Source organism: Haliotis rubra, unplaced genomic scaffold (assembly GCF_003918875.1).
Source record: "Haliotis rubra isolate DU_JTF1 unplaced genomic scaffold, ASM391887v1 Scf1, whole genome shotgun sequence".
Lineage (NCBI taxonomy): Eukaryota > Metazoa > Mollusca > Gastropoda > Lepetellida > Haliotidae > Haliotis > Haliotis rubra.
This window is the reverse complement of record NW_025764891.1, coordinates 1,678,406-1,696,599: the sequence shown is the minus strand read 5'-3', so window position 1 is coordinate 1,696,599 and position 18,194 is coordinate 1,678,406. Positions and strand designations below refer to the sequence as shown.

At 40.4% G+C, this 18,194-nt stretch overlaps 1 protein-coding gene across 1 annotated transcript in view; it reads left to right on the top strand.

Annotated features, from left to right (window-relative positions):
* Nucleotides 1-17,429, top strand: part of LOC124286824 (sushi domain-containing protein 2-like) — a 28,349-nt gene extending 10,920 nt beyond the window's left edge. Inside the window, exons 7-17 of the mRNA XM_046723296.1 lie at nucleotides 1,068-1,237; nucleotides 1,704-2,006; nucleotides 2,558-2,829; nucleotides 3,321-3,458; nucleotides 4,137-4,322; nucleotides 4,737-4,885; nucleotides 8,831-8,957; nucleotides 9,452-9,697; nucleotides 11,393-11,578; nucleotides 13,275-13,410; nucleotides 14,941-17,429. Of these exons, the coding sequence (XP_046579252.1) occupies nucleotides 1,068-1,237; nucleotides 1,704-2,006; nucleotides 2,558-2,829; nucleotides 3,321-3,458; nucleotides 4,137-4,322; nucleotides 4,737-4,885; nucleotides 8,831-8,957; nucleotides 9,452-9,697; nucleotides 11,393-11,578; nucleotides 13,275-13,410; nucleotides 14,941-15,031 (2,004 nt within the window). The 3' untranslated portion in view covers nucleotides 15,032-17,429. The remainder of the gene's footprint in view (nucleotides 1-1,067; nucleotides 1,238-1,703; nucleotides 2,007-2,557; nucleotides 2,830-3,320; nucleotides 3,459-4,136; nucleotides 4,323-4,736; nucleotides 4,886-8,830; nucleotides 8,958-9,451; nucleotides 9,698-11,392; nucleotides 11,579-13,274; nucleotides 13,411-14,940) is intronic.
* The last annotated feature ends 765 nt before the right edge of the window (nucleotides 17,430-18,194 follow it).

Below are 18,194 nucleotides of genomic sequence, written 5' to 3'. Positions count from 1 at the left end.
AATGTTCGTTAACGTGGACATAGCCAAAGGCAAATTATCACATCACAAAACAATGAAGTTATTGCTTCACAACCAGTGCTATAGATGCTATTGACTATATTTGACGGGTTCAGATGTTGACTCTATATGGTTGTAATGGTCCTGACAGTCAGCGTACAAACTGATACATTGTCTCAAGCTGTCTGTCATCCTCGATAATATCCAGGGTATACGTTACGATCACTCTCCACTATACCCTGGATGCATCCACTGCTTGGCCCGATAACTATATTACCTCCCTTTGCTGGCTCCGCATTCTCACAGTAGCCAATCAGCTAAGCCGCCGTTACATCCGAGCCTGTCAACAAAGATAGCGGTCGCAGTCGCGAAGGTTTGTTCGCAGTGCCACTCAGATTTTTGGAGAAATAATACAGACAAATTGACGGATCTGAAACTTTCAAAAATATATAAAAGAACTCCTTTCACATCTGTCAGAGTACCCTCTGCATCAATTGTGTTGCCAAGTGTAAACGGTTAAGTAATTTAAGAAGCGAAATTGAGTTGTGATTGGTTCGCTCAACTTCCCAGCGTAGACACCTGATTGGATAAAAAAGCCAGCCAAGGGAGGTAATAAAATCATCGGGCCAAGCCGTGGATGCATCCGGGGTATAGTGGAGAGTGATCGTAACGTATTCCCTGGAGATTATCGAGGATGACTGTATGTATACTTTATATATATCGAAAATGTAGACCATCCAGCCCATAGTTCACAAACAGTATATTGATGGAAGGAATGCCTGTGTACATTACTGCCTTAATATCAATACACGTATTAATATTATTACTTCACATCAAAGCAGTTCCCAACCTATTGTCTTCTCAGTTTGAAATATACAGCATACACCTAGTTTCCATGCATTTTTACGAAGTTTCATAATATTGACTGATTTTAAATGCCCATTAAAAAACCCCGCTTACATAATCACTCAAATTGTCATGCAATGGATACTGTAAATTTAGGCTTGCTGATTCTGTAAGTTCCATTCGTTGACGCGATCTTTGAGGACATAGCTGTTCCTCCATTGCAGGTCAGTTGGAAGGTGCTATCGAAATTTGCAACAGGGGTCGACAACTCCGGCACATACACCATCAACCCATCTGATTATCAGTGTTTTCCATCTGACTGCGACATCTACGAGGCCGCCGTCGTTGAGGTTGAACTGCAGAAGGAATTCGTACGCCTGGCAAACAACAGAACGTAAAGACACTCTTTATTCTTTGTCTTGAGATGGCGTGACGTGTGGTGTTATGTATCGTATAACACTGGTCTTGATTCTGATTAATTCAGAAAGAGTACCATATGGCAGTTTTCATATCATACCCCATATCAATATGTGCCTCGATATTATCACAAGGCCTTCCGGGACGGTGGGGGTAGCCTAGTGGTTAAAGCGTACGCTCGTCATACCGAATACCCGGGTTCGATTCCCCACATGGGTACAATGTGTGAAGCAATGTGAGATTTCAAGAGGCGCCACAGAAACATACGATTGGGAATCCAAGATTCGGTTTCTAGGATTGTCAAAAGCATACCAAAGCGCGAAAGTTTCAGCAAAGTTGCAATCATCTAAGATGACATACCATCTTGTTTCCTCACATAATGAGCATACATAAAAACTTCACAAAGAATAAAGGACTGAAATATTTAAATTGATTTTCTGCAGAGTGATGAATTCGGGACCTGTCGCCACTGGCTGGTACATCAACAGCGACATGACCCGTCGTTATGGCAACGATTGGCCCCAGCAACGCTGCATGCGGTGGTACAACAGTGACCGACTGTCCATGGACTGGCTTGACCAGCTACTCCATTGTCCATGCAACGTGGATCAAGCCCTGGCGGACTTCGGACGATTTCAAACCGATTTGTCCTGCAGCATGTTCTCTAAAAGTCCAACTAACTGTTATTATCATCGTGCAACTGGTCAACGCAGTGCGGCCCATTGTGTGCGGTCTGTTCAGCCCTCGTAAGTAGATTCCATTTTCGGTGATCCAGGGACTTGGGGCGGTGGGGTAGCATAGTGGTTAAAGCGTTCGCTCGTCACGCCGAAAACCCGGGTTCGATTCCCCACATGCATACAATGTGTGAAGCCCAATTCGGGTATCCCCCGCTGTGATATTGCTGGAATTTTGCTAAAAGCGACATAAAATCAAATACACTCACTCACTATCCCGGGTTTTATAAATTTTACATCACTGTTCACATATGCCATTTGCTCAAGCATGGGTTGCTGAAGACCAGTTCTAACCCTGGATCTTCTCGGGTACATAGTTGTTTTGACATCGTGGCATGACAATGACGGACATACCGCATACTATGTGTTGATGTTGGGGGGCGCGGGGTAGGGAAGAGTGTTTCGCACGTAGAGTGAAATGGGTGTTTTCTTATTTTGTACAGGAATCAGCTGAAGACGTTTAGAGGTATATGGAAACGTGTGACAGTTTTATGACTAATAAGTCAAAGAGGGTTGGCTTGGCGGACATAATGGCTACATTTCATAACAATGTCTGTTGCCAGGTCAGCGGGAGCGGGCAATCAATGCTGCTACGACGCATACGGTCTTCTCATGAACGCTGCCGACACCTACCAAGGTAGCACCCCTGACCGCAGCCACGACTGGGGCGCCGCCCCCTACAACGAACCCGGCCGTGTACCCTCATTTTCCCACTGGATCAAGGATGTGGTAACTTTTTACTACTGCTGTCTGTGGACCGAGTACAGCCACTGTAATTACTACATGGACCAGCGGGCTACCCGCGACTGTAACGGGTACACTCCTCCTAGAGCAGGTGAGCATACCTCTGGATATTGGACTAAATCCGTAAAGGGAAGCGGTAACCAGGGAACGACATTCCAGGTGTGATTTGATTCCGTCTTAGATTGTAATGGGCAGTGCTACCCTATAGGATCAGGGTAGCATCGCCCCGAAACGGGGTAGATCGCAATGCGGTACCAGGAAGATATTTGATGAAAAGGGTCAATTTGTTCCATCTAACCGGTGAGGAGAATATTAATCACTTTGAGTCTAAGGTGCTTGGTTTGAATCACAATTCAGCTCTCCCCAAACTATCGTTTATCGCTTTGGGATACAAAAGGGTGTGATAATAAAAGGTTTGTTTGTTTTGGAAGTTAGAATAAACGGCACGTAGTAACTACTGTTATATCAGGTAGTCACCGTGCTATTGCTCACAATCGCTTGAAATAAATTGGTTATGTCTTGAATATCGACGTCTTTTGATCTCTTCATCTCTAATAAGAATTTCTCTGCTTCCTTTGACAGCCATAGCTTACGGCGACCCACACATCACGACATTTGACGGAAAGCTGTACAACTTTGGTGGCAAGGGAGACTACTACCTGGTAAAGTCGGACCAGTTTTCTCTCCAAGGGAAGTTCACCATGGGGCAACAAACACATGGTAGGGATTGTATCTCCTTCTGGTATTCATAAACCTATTCCCTAGGATTGGTTGCGTTTTTGTGCTACAAATAGCATAACCTTTCATTAAAATATAGGAATTGTAGTGCTGCAAAAGATTTAACCTTTCATTAAAATATAGGAATTGTAGTGCTGTAAATGACTTTACATTAACTTAAAGCATAATAATCGTAGTGCAACAAATGACTTAATGTTTTGTTGATTTAAAAGTATAGGTATTGTGGAGCTACAAAATACATAACCTGTTACTAAATTATAGAAATTGTAGTGCTACAAAATACATAACCTGTTATTAATTTATAGAAATTGTGGTGCTACAAAAGATTTAACGTCTCATTAAAATATGGGAATTGTAGTGCTTCAAATTACTTTACATTAAATTAAAGCATAATAATCGTAGTGCGACAAATGCCTTAATGTTTTGATGATTTACAAAGTATGGGAATTGTAGTGCTACCAAAAATACGTAATTTCAACATGCCAGTTGTATGTTTCTTATACAGTCTTTTGTCTACAAGTCTCGATTACATGCGTCTCATCTGAAGGCCAAATGTCTGATGTTGTATACGTTCTAACATTATTATCGTTTGCAGTGTGATCACCATGTGACCCATTACTTTGCCTTCCTCCTCGTGTAACAGTTGTTTTTCTCTTCCAGTTAATGGCACCTTTAACGCCACGGTGCTGACGTCAGTGGTCATGTCCGACGCAGTAGCTTCTGGAACCACTGTGGAGATCCACTTAGCTCCTTCTGGTCTCAACAGTGGCAGGCGTCTCGATGTCTTTGTCAATAAAAAACTCAAACTGTTTGATCAACAAGGCTTGTTTAAACAGGATTTCGAAGGTATTGACTAAAGTAATAAACACGGTTGTCGGAGGTGCTTTTTGGACATAGGGTCACAGTACACTTACTTGTATCATTGTACTCGTAATACCATTGTCAACATCTACACTTCATATACACTTCGTATACCTTTGTATGTTCTGGATATCTCGAAGATAACGTTGAATCTTTTCATAAATTCAAGACCAATTACGATAATCTTCTGAAGACGATTAATTATTTTCCTTAGAAATTGTCTCTGGTCAAGAGATGTGTTGAGGATACTTGTACTCTCAGTGTGGACATTCACTAGTCTCAAATAAATTCTGCTAGCTTTACGTTCACGGAATACCCTTTTCAAATACATAACTTATGCCCTATGTTAGTCTGAAACACGGGAAGTGTAAGAACTACACATTTCAATGTGGTTTTCAGGGGGTGTCACTGTTGTCAACGTTGCTATTGACCCCGACGACAACCGTCACGACAACTTCACTGTCATCATGAAGTCGGGAGTTGGGGTGCAAGTAGCCGTAGCTAACAGACTCCTTCACGTCATCGTCAACATGCCGCCTAACTTCAAGGTGAGCTCAAAGCACACGGAGCACACAACACAAACAGGCACAGATACCCCAAAATACAAAGACACGCAGATCACCAATTCTCTGTAAAGTGGAGCCAATACCCAAACCCTTTTTAAAAAAAATAAAGTTCTGGATTTCAATGAAATTTTATTAGGATTTAACCGGCAGAAACTTGAGTAACAGAGTGAACAAAAATCAGGAATAGGGAACACCCCCTTGGGATAGTACAGTGTCATGAAGATACATGTACATTTTTCAATTTGTAATCTACGAGACCTCTATCACACACCAGAAAATACTGATTGAAAAAGCATCAATGCAATGAAATTAATGTTAATATTCCTTTCTCAAAACGTGCAACTATCTCGAACAAAATCAAAAGATGCTGGCTACTGAGAGCTTTTAAATTTTGAAAAAATGCTTTTCCAAAATGTAACGTAGAAAACTGCAACAGCAAAGAAAATCATGGTAACTGTTTCAAAAACCATAACTTTGATTGTGAATGAGGAAACGTCACAAGCTCTGTCTTATCATATTTCAATTACGAGTGTCAAAGAGACTTGAAATATCCACTTGCCTTTTGACAAACCATACAAAGATGTCAGCTTTTAAACATTTGTACCGTATATTACCAATCTTGGTAACGTATATTTCGCTTCTGAAATACTCAAATTAAAGTCAACTTTCTTCATATGAAAATGATTTAACATGAATACACTGCTTAACACAACTTTCGATACACTAAACAGTTGAAAAGGAGTTAAAATGTCACAAATGAAAATGTTACTTATATTACATGCGTTTTGCAAACATCTGCAAAATCATGTCCAGATCAACCTTATCAACCTGGACGGTGCGGCAAGAACGTCCACATGGTTTGGGGGCTCCTACTATACATAGTACTTCATGGAATGGTACCCATAAGTCATCAACACGGCGTGGCCACCGGAAGTTTCCCGATTTTACTTTCTCCATGAATGAAATCCGGCATTCCAAGTCATCCTGGTCTACTTCCTCTGTGCGCCCGATGTACCAGTGACCCTCTTACATAGCAGCTGCATATTCGCCTTCCTTGGGTTGTACAACGGGCTGGTCCTGAGGAAGAGGAGGATCCTCTGTTTCAACTCCAAGTGATGGTTCAACGTCATTGAGGTCTGGCTGTTGGGTCACATCAACGTTCAGATGATCTGCTTGAGAATCTCTTACATTGGAAGATGAAATCCAGTCTGGGTGGTATTCTCCTTTGAGACACAGATTGCAGTAGCAGGAAGTTGCTCGGTTACGGATAACACCACGTGATAGTGAAGCCACAACATGTACCTTCATCGTACCTTTCAGAGGGATGACATTTTTATTGAGCTCTTGAAGCTCCTCGCGCAAAGGGGTGATATCACTGGCTTTCACCAGAATATACTTTGAGGTCGTATGATATTGAACCCCCCATGCAAAGTACTCCATAGCATCCAGAATTGTGACTTTCCTTTGACGAACAGCAAGATCAGTCATTCTTTTGGATGTACCGCCAATTCCATCGCAAGGCCCCTTTCCGTGGCCTGATTCAAAATAATCCCACGAGACTGGCATTCCAAACAGGCTATGATGGTCAGAAACAAGGTAGAATATGGTTTTGTTTCTGTATTGTGAAGAAGGATTATCTGTCCAGTAGTGAATGCAGTTCACCTCTCCAATGTCTCCTTGCTGAGAAAGTCACATTGGCACTGCTCGTCTCAAGTGCTTCCACTCATGCAAATGGCCGACAACGTGACTTTACCAAAAGGAGAAATTCTGCGTTGAAAAACAAACCACTAAAAAGAAATATATCTTTTAAATAGCCAAGAAATAGGTCTTAGGTGCTGAATTGGTCTCGTATATTACATCACAGAGATTACATTTACGTGTACTAAACACCCCAGACTCTCTCTGTGTGGTATCTGTCACCTGTTACTGTCATTTACTTCACTCATTCACTGCATTTGCAATGGTACTATATGCTATGTTGAGTATTTAATGTTGGATATTGGTGTATGAAGGTCACGTAGATTACATCCTTAAAAAACGTTAAGACTTGAATAACAGTCATCATTTTTTCGGAAAGGAAACTTGATTAACCGGTTCTTTGGCTCTTAGTACTTATTCCTAATTACTTCTAGAGTTATTGTATTTCAGTGGCACATTTCTATCAAAATATTTGCATGGTTTAGGTATTGTTTATTGAACAGTAACGCAGATTACGCATTTATTGGAGACATTGGAAAAAATGTAAGTGTGTTCATAAATTGGTATCTAAGCCTAAACTTTAAGTTTTTGTTAAGAGAACAACATCACTGGGCGGTCATAAATGTTATATTCAAAGGTTATCCTGGATATTTTACTGTGGGTTACAATGTAAAGACAGGTACCCTGTTTTGCGACAACAGATTTGTTGGAAAATAGGCGCACATCAACATCTGTCGATAATCAGAGAAAAATGAGGGAGTGTCAATACACTGTGTTTTTAATGTCTTTTGGTTAATATTAAGACGTCGAGATAGTTTTATAAACCAATCTGAACTCATAAGGCTGTGGTTTAAGTGCGACAGTGCTATTGGCAAATGGCTCCACTTTACAGAGAATAAGTGAGATACACACAGACACATGCACACACAGAGACACAAAGACACCCCCCAAAATACACACAGAGATATACACAGACACACAGAGACACACAGAGACACACAGAGAGAGAGAGAGAGAGAGAGAGAGAGAGAGAGAGAGAGAGAGAGAGAGAGAGAGAGAGAGAGAGAGAGAGAGAGAGAGAGAGAGAGAGAGAGAGAGAGAGAGAGAGAGAATGACCCAAAATACACTTACACAGATGCACAAGTACACACACAAACACAGAGATATACACAGACACACAAAGACGCACACAGACACACCCAGACACACCAAAATACACTTACACACAGTGTTTTGGCAAATTGGCAAATGGCTCCACTTTACAGAGAATAAGTGAGATACACACAGACACATGCACACACAGAGACACAAAGACACCCCCCAAAATACACACAGAGATATACACAGACACACAGAGACACACAGAGACACAGAGAGAGAGAGAAAGAGAGAGAGAGAGAGAGAGAGAGAGAGAGAGAGAGAGAGAGAGAGAGAGAGAGAGAGAGAGGATGACCCAAAATACACTTACACAGATGCACAAGTACACACACAAACATAGAGATATACACAGACACACAAAGACGCACACAGACACACCCAGACACACCAAAATACACTTACACACAGTGTTTTGGATTTTTACCTCACAAAAATGTACATGAAATATTACTTAAACCTAACATTTAGGGGCAGGAGATAAATCATTTCGGAGACGGACATATTAAAATATACTAATGTGCTAAAATACTGCATGCACTAAAGATGCCCCCCTTTCAATAGAACCTTGCATTGTTGGACTACACAATAGAAAATATCTACACGTGACGACATATAACACGACTTCCGTGCATCCTTGAAATGTTGATCACTGGGTTGTCTGGTCCAGACTCGATTATTTACAGACCACCGCCATATAGCTGGAATATTGCTGAGTGGCGTAAAACTAAACAACAAACAAATAAACCAATCTTAAACTCCTAACAAGTCCTGCCTACGTCCTATCATGTCTAGTGAGTAGTGTCCTTGACCAGATTTCCATTGACAAATACCCGGATGGAAAGTTTGGTACAACAGTTACCTATTGTCAGATTGTGATTATAAAATTTTGCATGTAATCACAGGGTTATAAGCTACTCAAGAGGCATTAAAGGCCACCCGATTAGTTCATATTTGAATATATGACAGCGGGGATATTGATATAACCTCTATGTGTGTTATCGCCACTATAACTATGTGGTCACCCTAAAGGTATGCGTGACCCTGTTTATGGATTTGTACATCTATGCTTAGAACAAGACCCAAGCGCTAATGGGGACGTGGAACGGCGTCGTCGGTGACGACTTCACCCTAAGAAATGGACAAAGTATCGACATTTCATCATTACCACAGACTGTATACCAACAGTTTGCCAAGACCTGTGCGTATAGTTTTGTGTTACTTCCTATATAGAGATCCATACAGAAAATGTGGGGTATCGAACACAGGGTGTCTGCGTGACGAGCGAAATCGTTAACCACTCGGCTAACCACCTCTGCGATTTGTAGCTAAATGAACACGCATTAGACGTGGTAATATATGAATAATTTTCGCATTGCATATGCAATAGCATCATTTAGCAATTATTGTTTTGTCGAAACAAATAATTGTTCAAGAAAACACCTTGTTGTGGATGCGGGTATGGGCGTGTGTGTGTACGTATGTGTGTGTGTGTGTGTGTATGTGTGTGTGTGTGTGTGTGTGTGTGTGTGTGTGTGTGTGTGTGTGTGTGCGTGCGTGCGTGCGTGCGTGTGTGTGGGCCTGTGCGATTGCGGGTACGAAAGGTGTGCATGCCGGGTTTGTTACATATCCCCGGACCCACCAACTACATGCATAGCACTATATGCATTACTATATTTCGTCAAACTGTTTCAGGGAAATCACCAAGCATCGAATCCATGTTTCAACATCCCACCGAAGCCGATGACGCTTTTGTTCCCGTGTATAACCAGCCCCAGATACCCAGTAGATCAAGCTTTTCACGTGCAGACCTTGACCACACGTGTGGCGACAATGTGGCGTGCCGCTTTGACTACGCCGTCACCGGAAATAGAGACATTGCAAATGCATCCAAGATGGCATCGAGATGGTTCTCCGAGTTACAGAGCTTTCAGAAACCGGGTAGGTTGCCGTGAGCTTAATGATGCATATAGGTAGGTACACGTGAATAACAACACGGGTTGGTACAAATACAGAAACTAACCCGAGAGATAGTCAGATCACGCCACTCTCCTACCCAGAGTTCCATGCGGCAAGCCAGCATAGTACCTCTGCCACAGGCCAGAAAAATGTGACGATTCGTCACATCTTGCAATGTCCATTCAATATAATGTACAGATTTATTTTACTCTTTTATTTTTGACGAGTCTACACATCTAACTAAACATCTTTAATAGAATGGTTTAGTTTCACTGAGAAAATATCCAAAAACATGCAACACTATTTCGATTTGCGTAGCGATCCTTTGTTTACATAGGTTGTACGGCTCCACGTGCTGTCATCGAAGCTGATGGAAAGCAAACGATGCCAGTTTGATATCTAAATATGTACTGTCATAGACCTTACTGTCGCAGTTGTGGAAGAATATATATGTAACAATGTAAAACATTATGAAGTGAGCGCCGAAAAGCTTTCGTGAGTCCAGTCTCTTCTTATTATGAATATGCGCGTTTGATTATACACAAGAGAAAAGTCCGGTCACGTGATATGCAAATTAGCCTGTGGCAGTGATGTTACGTTAAGTCATCGCTCTGCCGGAGTGTGAGATCACGCGTCACCAACCTCTTATACCTGATCACATGATCTATATAGACTTCATCAACTGGACACAAACATGACGTCTGTGTTTGGCAATGTACAGCTCCCTGATAAGTACAAAAAAGATCCCAGCTGAAACGGTTCCAAAAGATGGAGATTGAGCCCTTCCGAAATATATTTCGGTAGGTACGGTAAAACGAGTGACTATCCTAATTTAGGACCTGAATCCTGAGGCCGCAGACTGAAGTTCTGTCAAATATCGAAGATTTCCGATGCGAGTATCCATTCCGAAAAAAATATGAGTACACTGGCCGTCACTGGGATTCAATTCTTTATTGTTTATACCTGCCATGATAACCTATAACAGCGATAAACTCTTAATAGTATGAATATCATGAGACAATATCATCAGCATGTGTTTCTCAGAGCGTCATATGGTATTTGATCAAGGTCACAGTGAGTGAGTGAGTGAGTATGGTTTTACGCCGCTTTTAGCAATATTCCAGCACTATCACGGCTGGGGATACCAGAAACGGGATTCACACATTGTACCCATTTGGGGAATCGAACCCGGGTCTTCAGCGTGACGAGCGGTCTCTTTAACCATTGAACTAACCCACCGCTTCTACTACATTCAAAGCCTTTCAGAATGTTTTATTGAGACTTTGAAGGACATCTCAAAATGTGACGTATCAATGACCAAAGCGATGTCAGATGCAATCCCGTTGACGTTGACTACGTTTGATTTAATTTGATTTTGGTATAGTCGTGTGCAACGTAAGGGTCCGGAAACCTAAAGTATGTTTGCGAATACATGGTGTCAGATCTATGTGACAGTAGTTCATGAACGAATGACCATGAATTAGTTGGAATTACATTATTTATTTCGATTTGGATTTCATATGACGATGGACAGTTTGTCTTTTTGAGTCAATTACGGTGTGAAGTTGTCATCGGGAATTTTTCAGAAGGAAAATGTATAATGATATCAAGGATACAAAGAAATGACATGTCCTGTATCTTTTTTATGGTTAATATTCCGTCTGTTTTTATTTTCAGCCTTGTCTTGTGGCCTGCTCGATGTTGCATACGCCTCCAAAGACAACTATAACTACTCAGTGGGAAACACCGTCACTGTCACAGGCTGCCGTAACGGCGGCGACCTCAGCGGCGACACAACCTACGTTTGCTCCGCCGACTTCGGTGACCCCAAATGGACGCCCTCGGTGTCTGCACAATGTAGTGGTGAGTGGCAATTACATGGATGTAATTTGATCTTATAATTTTGTGGTGCACATAGTCTTCGAATAAACAGTAAAATCCAAATAATGAACAGAGACATTGATTTGGTTAAGTTGAGTGAGTGAGTGAGTATGTTTTTACGCCGTTTTTAGCAATATTCCAGCAATATCACGGCGGGGGACACCAGAAATGGGCTTCACATATTGTACCCATGTTGGGAATCGAACCCGGGTCTTCGGCCTGACCAGCGAACGCTTTAGTCACTAGAGTAGCCCACCACCCCTTGGTTTAGATGAATGAGCGAGTGAGTTTATCATTATTTTGACAATTATTGGTGTTTTATATGATAATTTAGCTATTGAGTTGTAGCATTACTGTTTTCTCTCCTTCATGCGAAGTGATTGCAGTCTCACTGTCCCTTGGTGCTCATGCCTTCAGCATGTTTATAGAAGTGCTTAAAGGGATTTCGTCTCATACAGCGTTTTAGGCACTTGATAAAAGGAAACGTTAACCTGATAAAGGAAAACCCTCACTCTTTAATAGAACAGTTATTCACAGCATTTCCAATTTTTAATGTCCACTGTTGGTATGGAAGCGTATCAGTTCAAAATATATCTAAAATACTTAAAAGCAAAACAGCAGGTCGCCATATTAACACATTGTCTATATTTATGAGCAGAAAATTGTGAGAAAGGCTCTTAAGATACTAAATGATACCAGTCATATACGTTATTGAAAATGTCAGTGTCTACTATCTGACCTCCAGCTGCACAACTTGAAATCAAACGGTGAAATCATTCATACCAGTCAAGGTTAGGCTAAAATCTGTTTTAATACTTTTTGACAGTTCGTTGCATACAAATGTTATACAGCCATTATCCCATTCCTTAAGGTTTACCATAGACTTTATGATATAGAACGTAACACTTTACATTTCAATACCAGTCCTTGTCACTGTCGAAATGTCCATTTTCAACATGTTTTATTTGTTGGTACATCCGTAAGTGTGTTATTTTCGAATTCCTTATATTTTTAAATTCATATATTCTCTGTTTGCATAGTTTCGTAGTGCAATATCTGTGCAATATGGATTTATCTTATGAAGTAAAGAGATACTCCCTTCCTCGTTTTATCCCCTTTAACTCATGCATGCTTAATCGATCAGAGGAGGCATAATTCCCGAACTTAAGTGAGTGAGTGAGTTGTGTTTTACGCCGCTTTTAGCAATATTCCAGCAATATCACGGCGGGGGACACCAGACATGGGCTTCACACATTGTACCCATGTTGGGAATCGAACCTGGCTCTTCGGCGTGAGGAGCGAACGCTTTAACCATTAGGCTACCCCACCGCCCCTTCCCGAACTTAATTACTGGTAAATGTCAAATAACTCATGCTCAGTAAAACAACTAGTAACAGCCCCCACCACAAAACAACAACAACAAACTAACAAAACAAAACACAAAACAAAACAAAACAAAACCAAAACAATACAAAAAAGAAACAACAATATGAAGTATGTATGGATGAGTTACGTTTTTCAGATTTCTTTAAACCTACTGCAGTGGCTTGGTTTGGTAATTTTGCTCTTGGTTTTGTAGTATTGAAGTAAGGTTTTGAAGTATAGTGCCTTTTTAAATCCATATGACAGTCTTTCATGTTTAACCGGTATTGTCACATTGGGAACTGTTTTCATTCAGGTGCCTCAGACAAAGCCAGTATCGGACCAATAATCGGTATTGTTGTCGGTGTTGTTATTGCCGTTGCTGCCGTTGTCATCATTGTTGTTGTTATCGTAAAACGTCGAAAGAACTCGGATCGTAAGGAAAGCAAAAAGTAAGTATGAATTTCATTAACATAAAATATTGAGATGAACAAAAGATTACATTTATTAGATGCGCACATAGGTGTTAAAGAAAGGAGTCTAAACTGACAATGGGATCCACCATTTGATATTGTGAGGTGGGAGAGGGATGAGGTGGGATGTTGGGTGTGGTGAATTTCATCGTTGTCCATAATACATGCTTGGGGGTGTTGCAAAGAAAGCAATTGTCTCCGATAAAAACTCCTTTATATGAGGTGTTTCCCAAGATTAGATTCATGGTTTTTATTCCAACCCAGAATATCGAATAGTAGGTCTACATGCATCTGTGATCTTAGTTAAAAAAGATCGGGTTGTCCTTGTTATTCTTCTAGGTTTGTGTGCACCACACCCCAACATAAAGATGACCCACCTTGACACATCTGAAATATTGTTAACCCTAACTTTCAAACAAACTTGAAAGAAAGTTTAGTGAGTGAGTGAGTGAGTGAGTATGGTTTTACGCCGGTTTTAGCAATATTTCAGCAATATCACGGCGGGGGACACCAGAAATGGGCTTCACACATTGTACCCATGTGGGGAATCGAACCCGGGTCTTTGGCGTGACTAGCGGACGTTTTAACCACTAGGCTACCCCACTGCCCGAAAAAAGTTAAAGTGATTTGTGTGTATGTGACTGCACAGTTAAATGTATTCAGCATATATGAATGTAACTTAATGGGACCATATGGACAGACAGACAGACAAATATATTTCGTAGAGTGGCCATGAGGCCAAAAGTTGAATATCTGTATCTTTTTTCATTATTTTCTTTGGAGCGCTGGCATGGAAAATGCATTGGTATAAGCATAATAAAACGTTATGTAGTTTGTTTACAAATACAGCAAGGCGTAAAATAACATTTGCATTTTGGTTATTAAGTAACTTCACAAACTTCTGTATGTTGGGGTTTATATGATAATGTTTGGGTATATATCTGCTGCGTAAATCTGAATAAGGACCAGATACAGCATTTACGTTGCTAATAGGTGAAGTATTATTAATGTTAGTATGTTTTGTGTTCACATGTTTGTGGCTTGACCTTGTGTATGTCCTTGGTGTTAGTGTTCACATGTCTGCATGCATCTTCCTTTGTACATCCCACACCCATATGTTCATGCTGACAAACAAAAGAGAGTTATCTGCCCTTGGCATTGCCCCTTTTTATCATGCTGTATCGATATATTAATCCAAATATACTGCTATAAGCTAACTGATGCTCATTTTAGATTACTATTGCTACCTCTGTTACCTCTATCAATGCTGTCTGTATTACATTAAGTTTAACAACTAAAACTGTCGTATCTCTATTGCATTATCATGTGACAAAAGCATTATGTGTTTCACACGTCCAAAAACCACACCACATATTTGCTACTTTAAAACCCTTTAGAAGTAAAGCACCATTTCCCCTTGACCCAGGGTAGATAACTCTCAAACAGAGATCACATGGAGTAAGACAAGGTGCATATGCTGGCTTTCAGTACAGTTGCGTGACGTTTCAGAGAAGAACCGGAGGTTGAAGAAGGCCAAAAAGACGCTATGATGAGTGACCTGAAGAAGCGGGAGTCGAATGGTTCCGACAAGAACGAATAACATACATGGGGAGCTCCGAGTGTGACGAACAAAGAAGCAGGAGTGGTTATTGCTTGAAAACATTCAAGTATGTTCTGAAGACAAAAGGACACACACTTATCCCCACGCCCACAACAGTTTTCATACATAGTGTAACAGGGACATAAGTGATGGGTGAAAAAAGACGGTCAGGTTTTTGTGTAGTTTTCATATATTTAGATTTCATGTCTGAAAGGAGGATCATACTTTCAGATATATGTCCATTCTGGTACTAATGCAACGTCCATGGCAACTAGATGTGGCTGTATGTATTTAACCTGAAGAAAGCAAAAGTCTTTAAGAATATTTCATCTAATTTCTCCTTAGGATTTGTGGTTAGGTTATGCCAATCTTTCAGGAACATATGAATGCACGGGGACGTAACTACTGGTAGCGTGGGTCACCGAATGTTTTGGGCATCTTAACGCTGAATTACCCATGACCAGGTTTTCATAATTATATTCCAATTAGAGATGATAGAAAAGAAATTGCATTTTCCGCTCGAAATATTTTGAGCCCTTATAAATTTAGTAAACTTTACTAAATAGTTTATGTTTATCATTCGAAATAGTAACATGTTTGGTATGGTAAGTACTTCATGTGTATCCGATAACATGTGTATGACGTATCAGATTAAAACAACAATGCATTTCTTACCTAGCCAAGACATAAAACAATGTTTCTTTCCTGCCTAGTTTCTTACATGCTGAACTCGGAGTCTATCAAATATATATTAATACATCATCGCAGTGGCTCTGTGACAACTTCCCAGCACTAATGCCAGTGCCTTCACGTTACAAATGGTCATGTGTACAAGTACATGTTACGTGTGGATTATGCGCGATGTGAGAGGGGATGAACGTTCACTGTGTGTCAAGTAGCTTATAGGATTTAATTGTAATTCTTTGCCGTTGAAGTGGAAAATATATTAGGATTGCCATAGCGTTGAAGAAGGATCACACGTGCAATGTGTTGAGAGGAGAGACTGTAAATTGCTTGCATAATAGAAGTACTGCTTGTAGATAGATAAGGGAACGTTCATAATTTATGGCTAGGGGAAGGGGGGGCTGATGATGATGATTTTTATAGAGAAGCATGTACAATGTAAATGACCCACCTTAAAGTACACGTACAAAATAAGTGATCCCCCTTCCCATAATTTCTAAGCATAATTTTAAACATAATTTTATATACAAAATTGCTGACCACCCTAGTGATGTGTACACAATTGATGACCCCCTAGCTCCCCAGAACAAAATGGGTGCCCCCTAAGTCATCATCATCACCCCCACCCCCACCTTCCATAGCCATAAATTATGAACGGTCCCCAAATACATGTCCTTGCAATCACGGTATTGTAAACACGGAGCTGGACATGACAGTTTGCATTGTATTAATATGTACACGATACATCCACGTTTTTCAAATGATTATTGTAGTTAGTACAGGTCCTCTATACATATTGCTTTTTAAATCTATGGATAACATATTGTATGAAACGTTTTTCCTGTAAATGACTTTACATGAACGAGAATTTAAATATCTTTGATAAATTTAGTTGTATTCATTTTATCATACATGTAGCTTTAGAATGGAACGTGTTCTTAGTAATTTCAGCAATGTCCTTGGAGTTTGTTTGCAAGGCGTGGAGTTCGCGATTCTATTTGTATCACCATGGTTACACGTCACAACTCTTTTTGGCCTACTTTGAGCTCAAGTTTATATAACATATCAGATTCATTATCATTTACTCTGTCAGTTTCATATCATATTTGTACTCTCCATATGTCATGTAACATCACATTTCCCATGTAATATATGATACCTTTATATACCTTTTTTACAAAAAAAGTGTGTACGTTTGCACATCAGATTTAGACATAGAGTAGGCTTTGTGTAATTCGACACTGGTCTGGATTGGGGAAATGTCGGATAAAACAGATGTCACATTAGAGAGAGTCTTAACCCTCGTGTGGCAGCAAGCATGACATGAACGTTTTTATATGATAATGTTAGGGACTGTGCCTGGACCAAAACGTAGATAGTCAACTGAGCTTTTTTAATCTTTATGCAGTTTTTACAATAAAAAAAAAGTGAAATCTAGCATCATTTGTCCGATTCTTACGAATACTCATTCAAGAATCTAGCATATTGTAAACATTATAAACATACTTTTGGTTTTTCTGAATATTAAATGTCAGCGCTGGAGAAGAATCAGATTATCCGACAAAGTAGATTCCATTGGTCGTAAAAGGCAAAATGGATGTGAAAGGGATATGAATGGATCAGTGATGACACCAGGTATTTGCAAAAAAACCCGGTGAACATGTCCTAGGGATTAGCATAGTCAGGTAGATGTCTTGCTTTGAAATATTCAAAAGGGAAATACAATGTATAGCATGTATCAACAAGGAGTTTATCATGTTTAGTACCATGTTTCCAGTCTGTGTGAGTTTTATTTGGCAAACACAGGAGCTTATACCTAGGTATAATTTAAATCATTTGTGTATGGTGATTACATCAAGTTTTGCTATCAATGAATGTTAGATTAAAAAACGATTATATTTACATTTGGGTTTGTTTGTCTTTTAGAAGAAGTCTTTGGAATGACACCCTGTGGGTATAGATATGTGTAATATAATAGACAATTTAGATAATATCTCAGCATAATCAGTAAAAAACCTGAGTAAGTGAAAACACTTGGATCTGAAACGTCAAAAGTATTCTTTTGATCCGATAATTGGGATTTCCAACGCTGGAGCTGGTCTCAATATGACCCGTGCGTGAGTGAGTATGGTTTTACGCCGCTTTTAGCAATATTCCAGCCATATCACGGCGGGGGACACCAGAAATGGGCTTCACACATAGTACCCATGTAGGGAATCGAACCTGGGTATTCGGCGTGACGAACGAACGCTTTAACCACTAGGCTACCCAACGGCCACTGACCCGGAATCCGTGTGTCGTGTCTTAATACATTTTTTGGTTCATGGATCAATCAACTTTTATGTTTCTGGGAACAAAGTGCTGCACATCTATCCTGCGGGTATTTCAATCAGTACGTGAGTGAGTATGGCTTTACGCCGCTTTAAGCAACATTCAAGCAACATCATGGCGGGGGACACCAGAAATGGGCTTCACATAC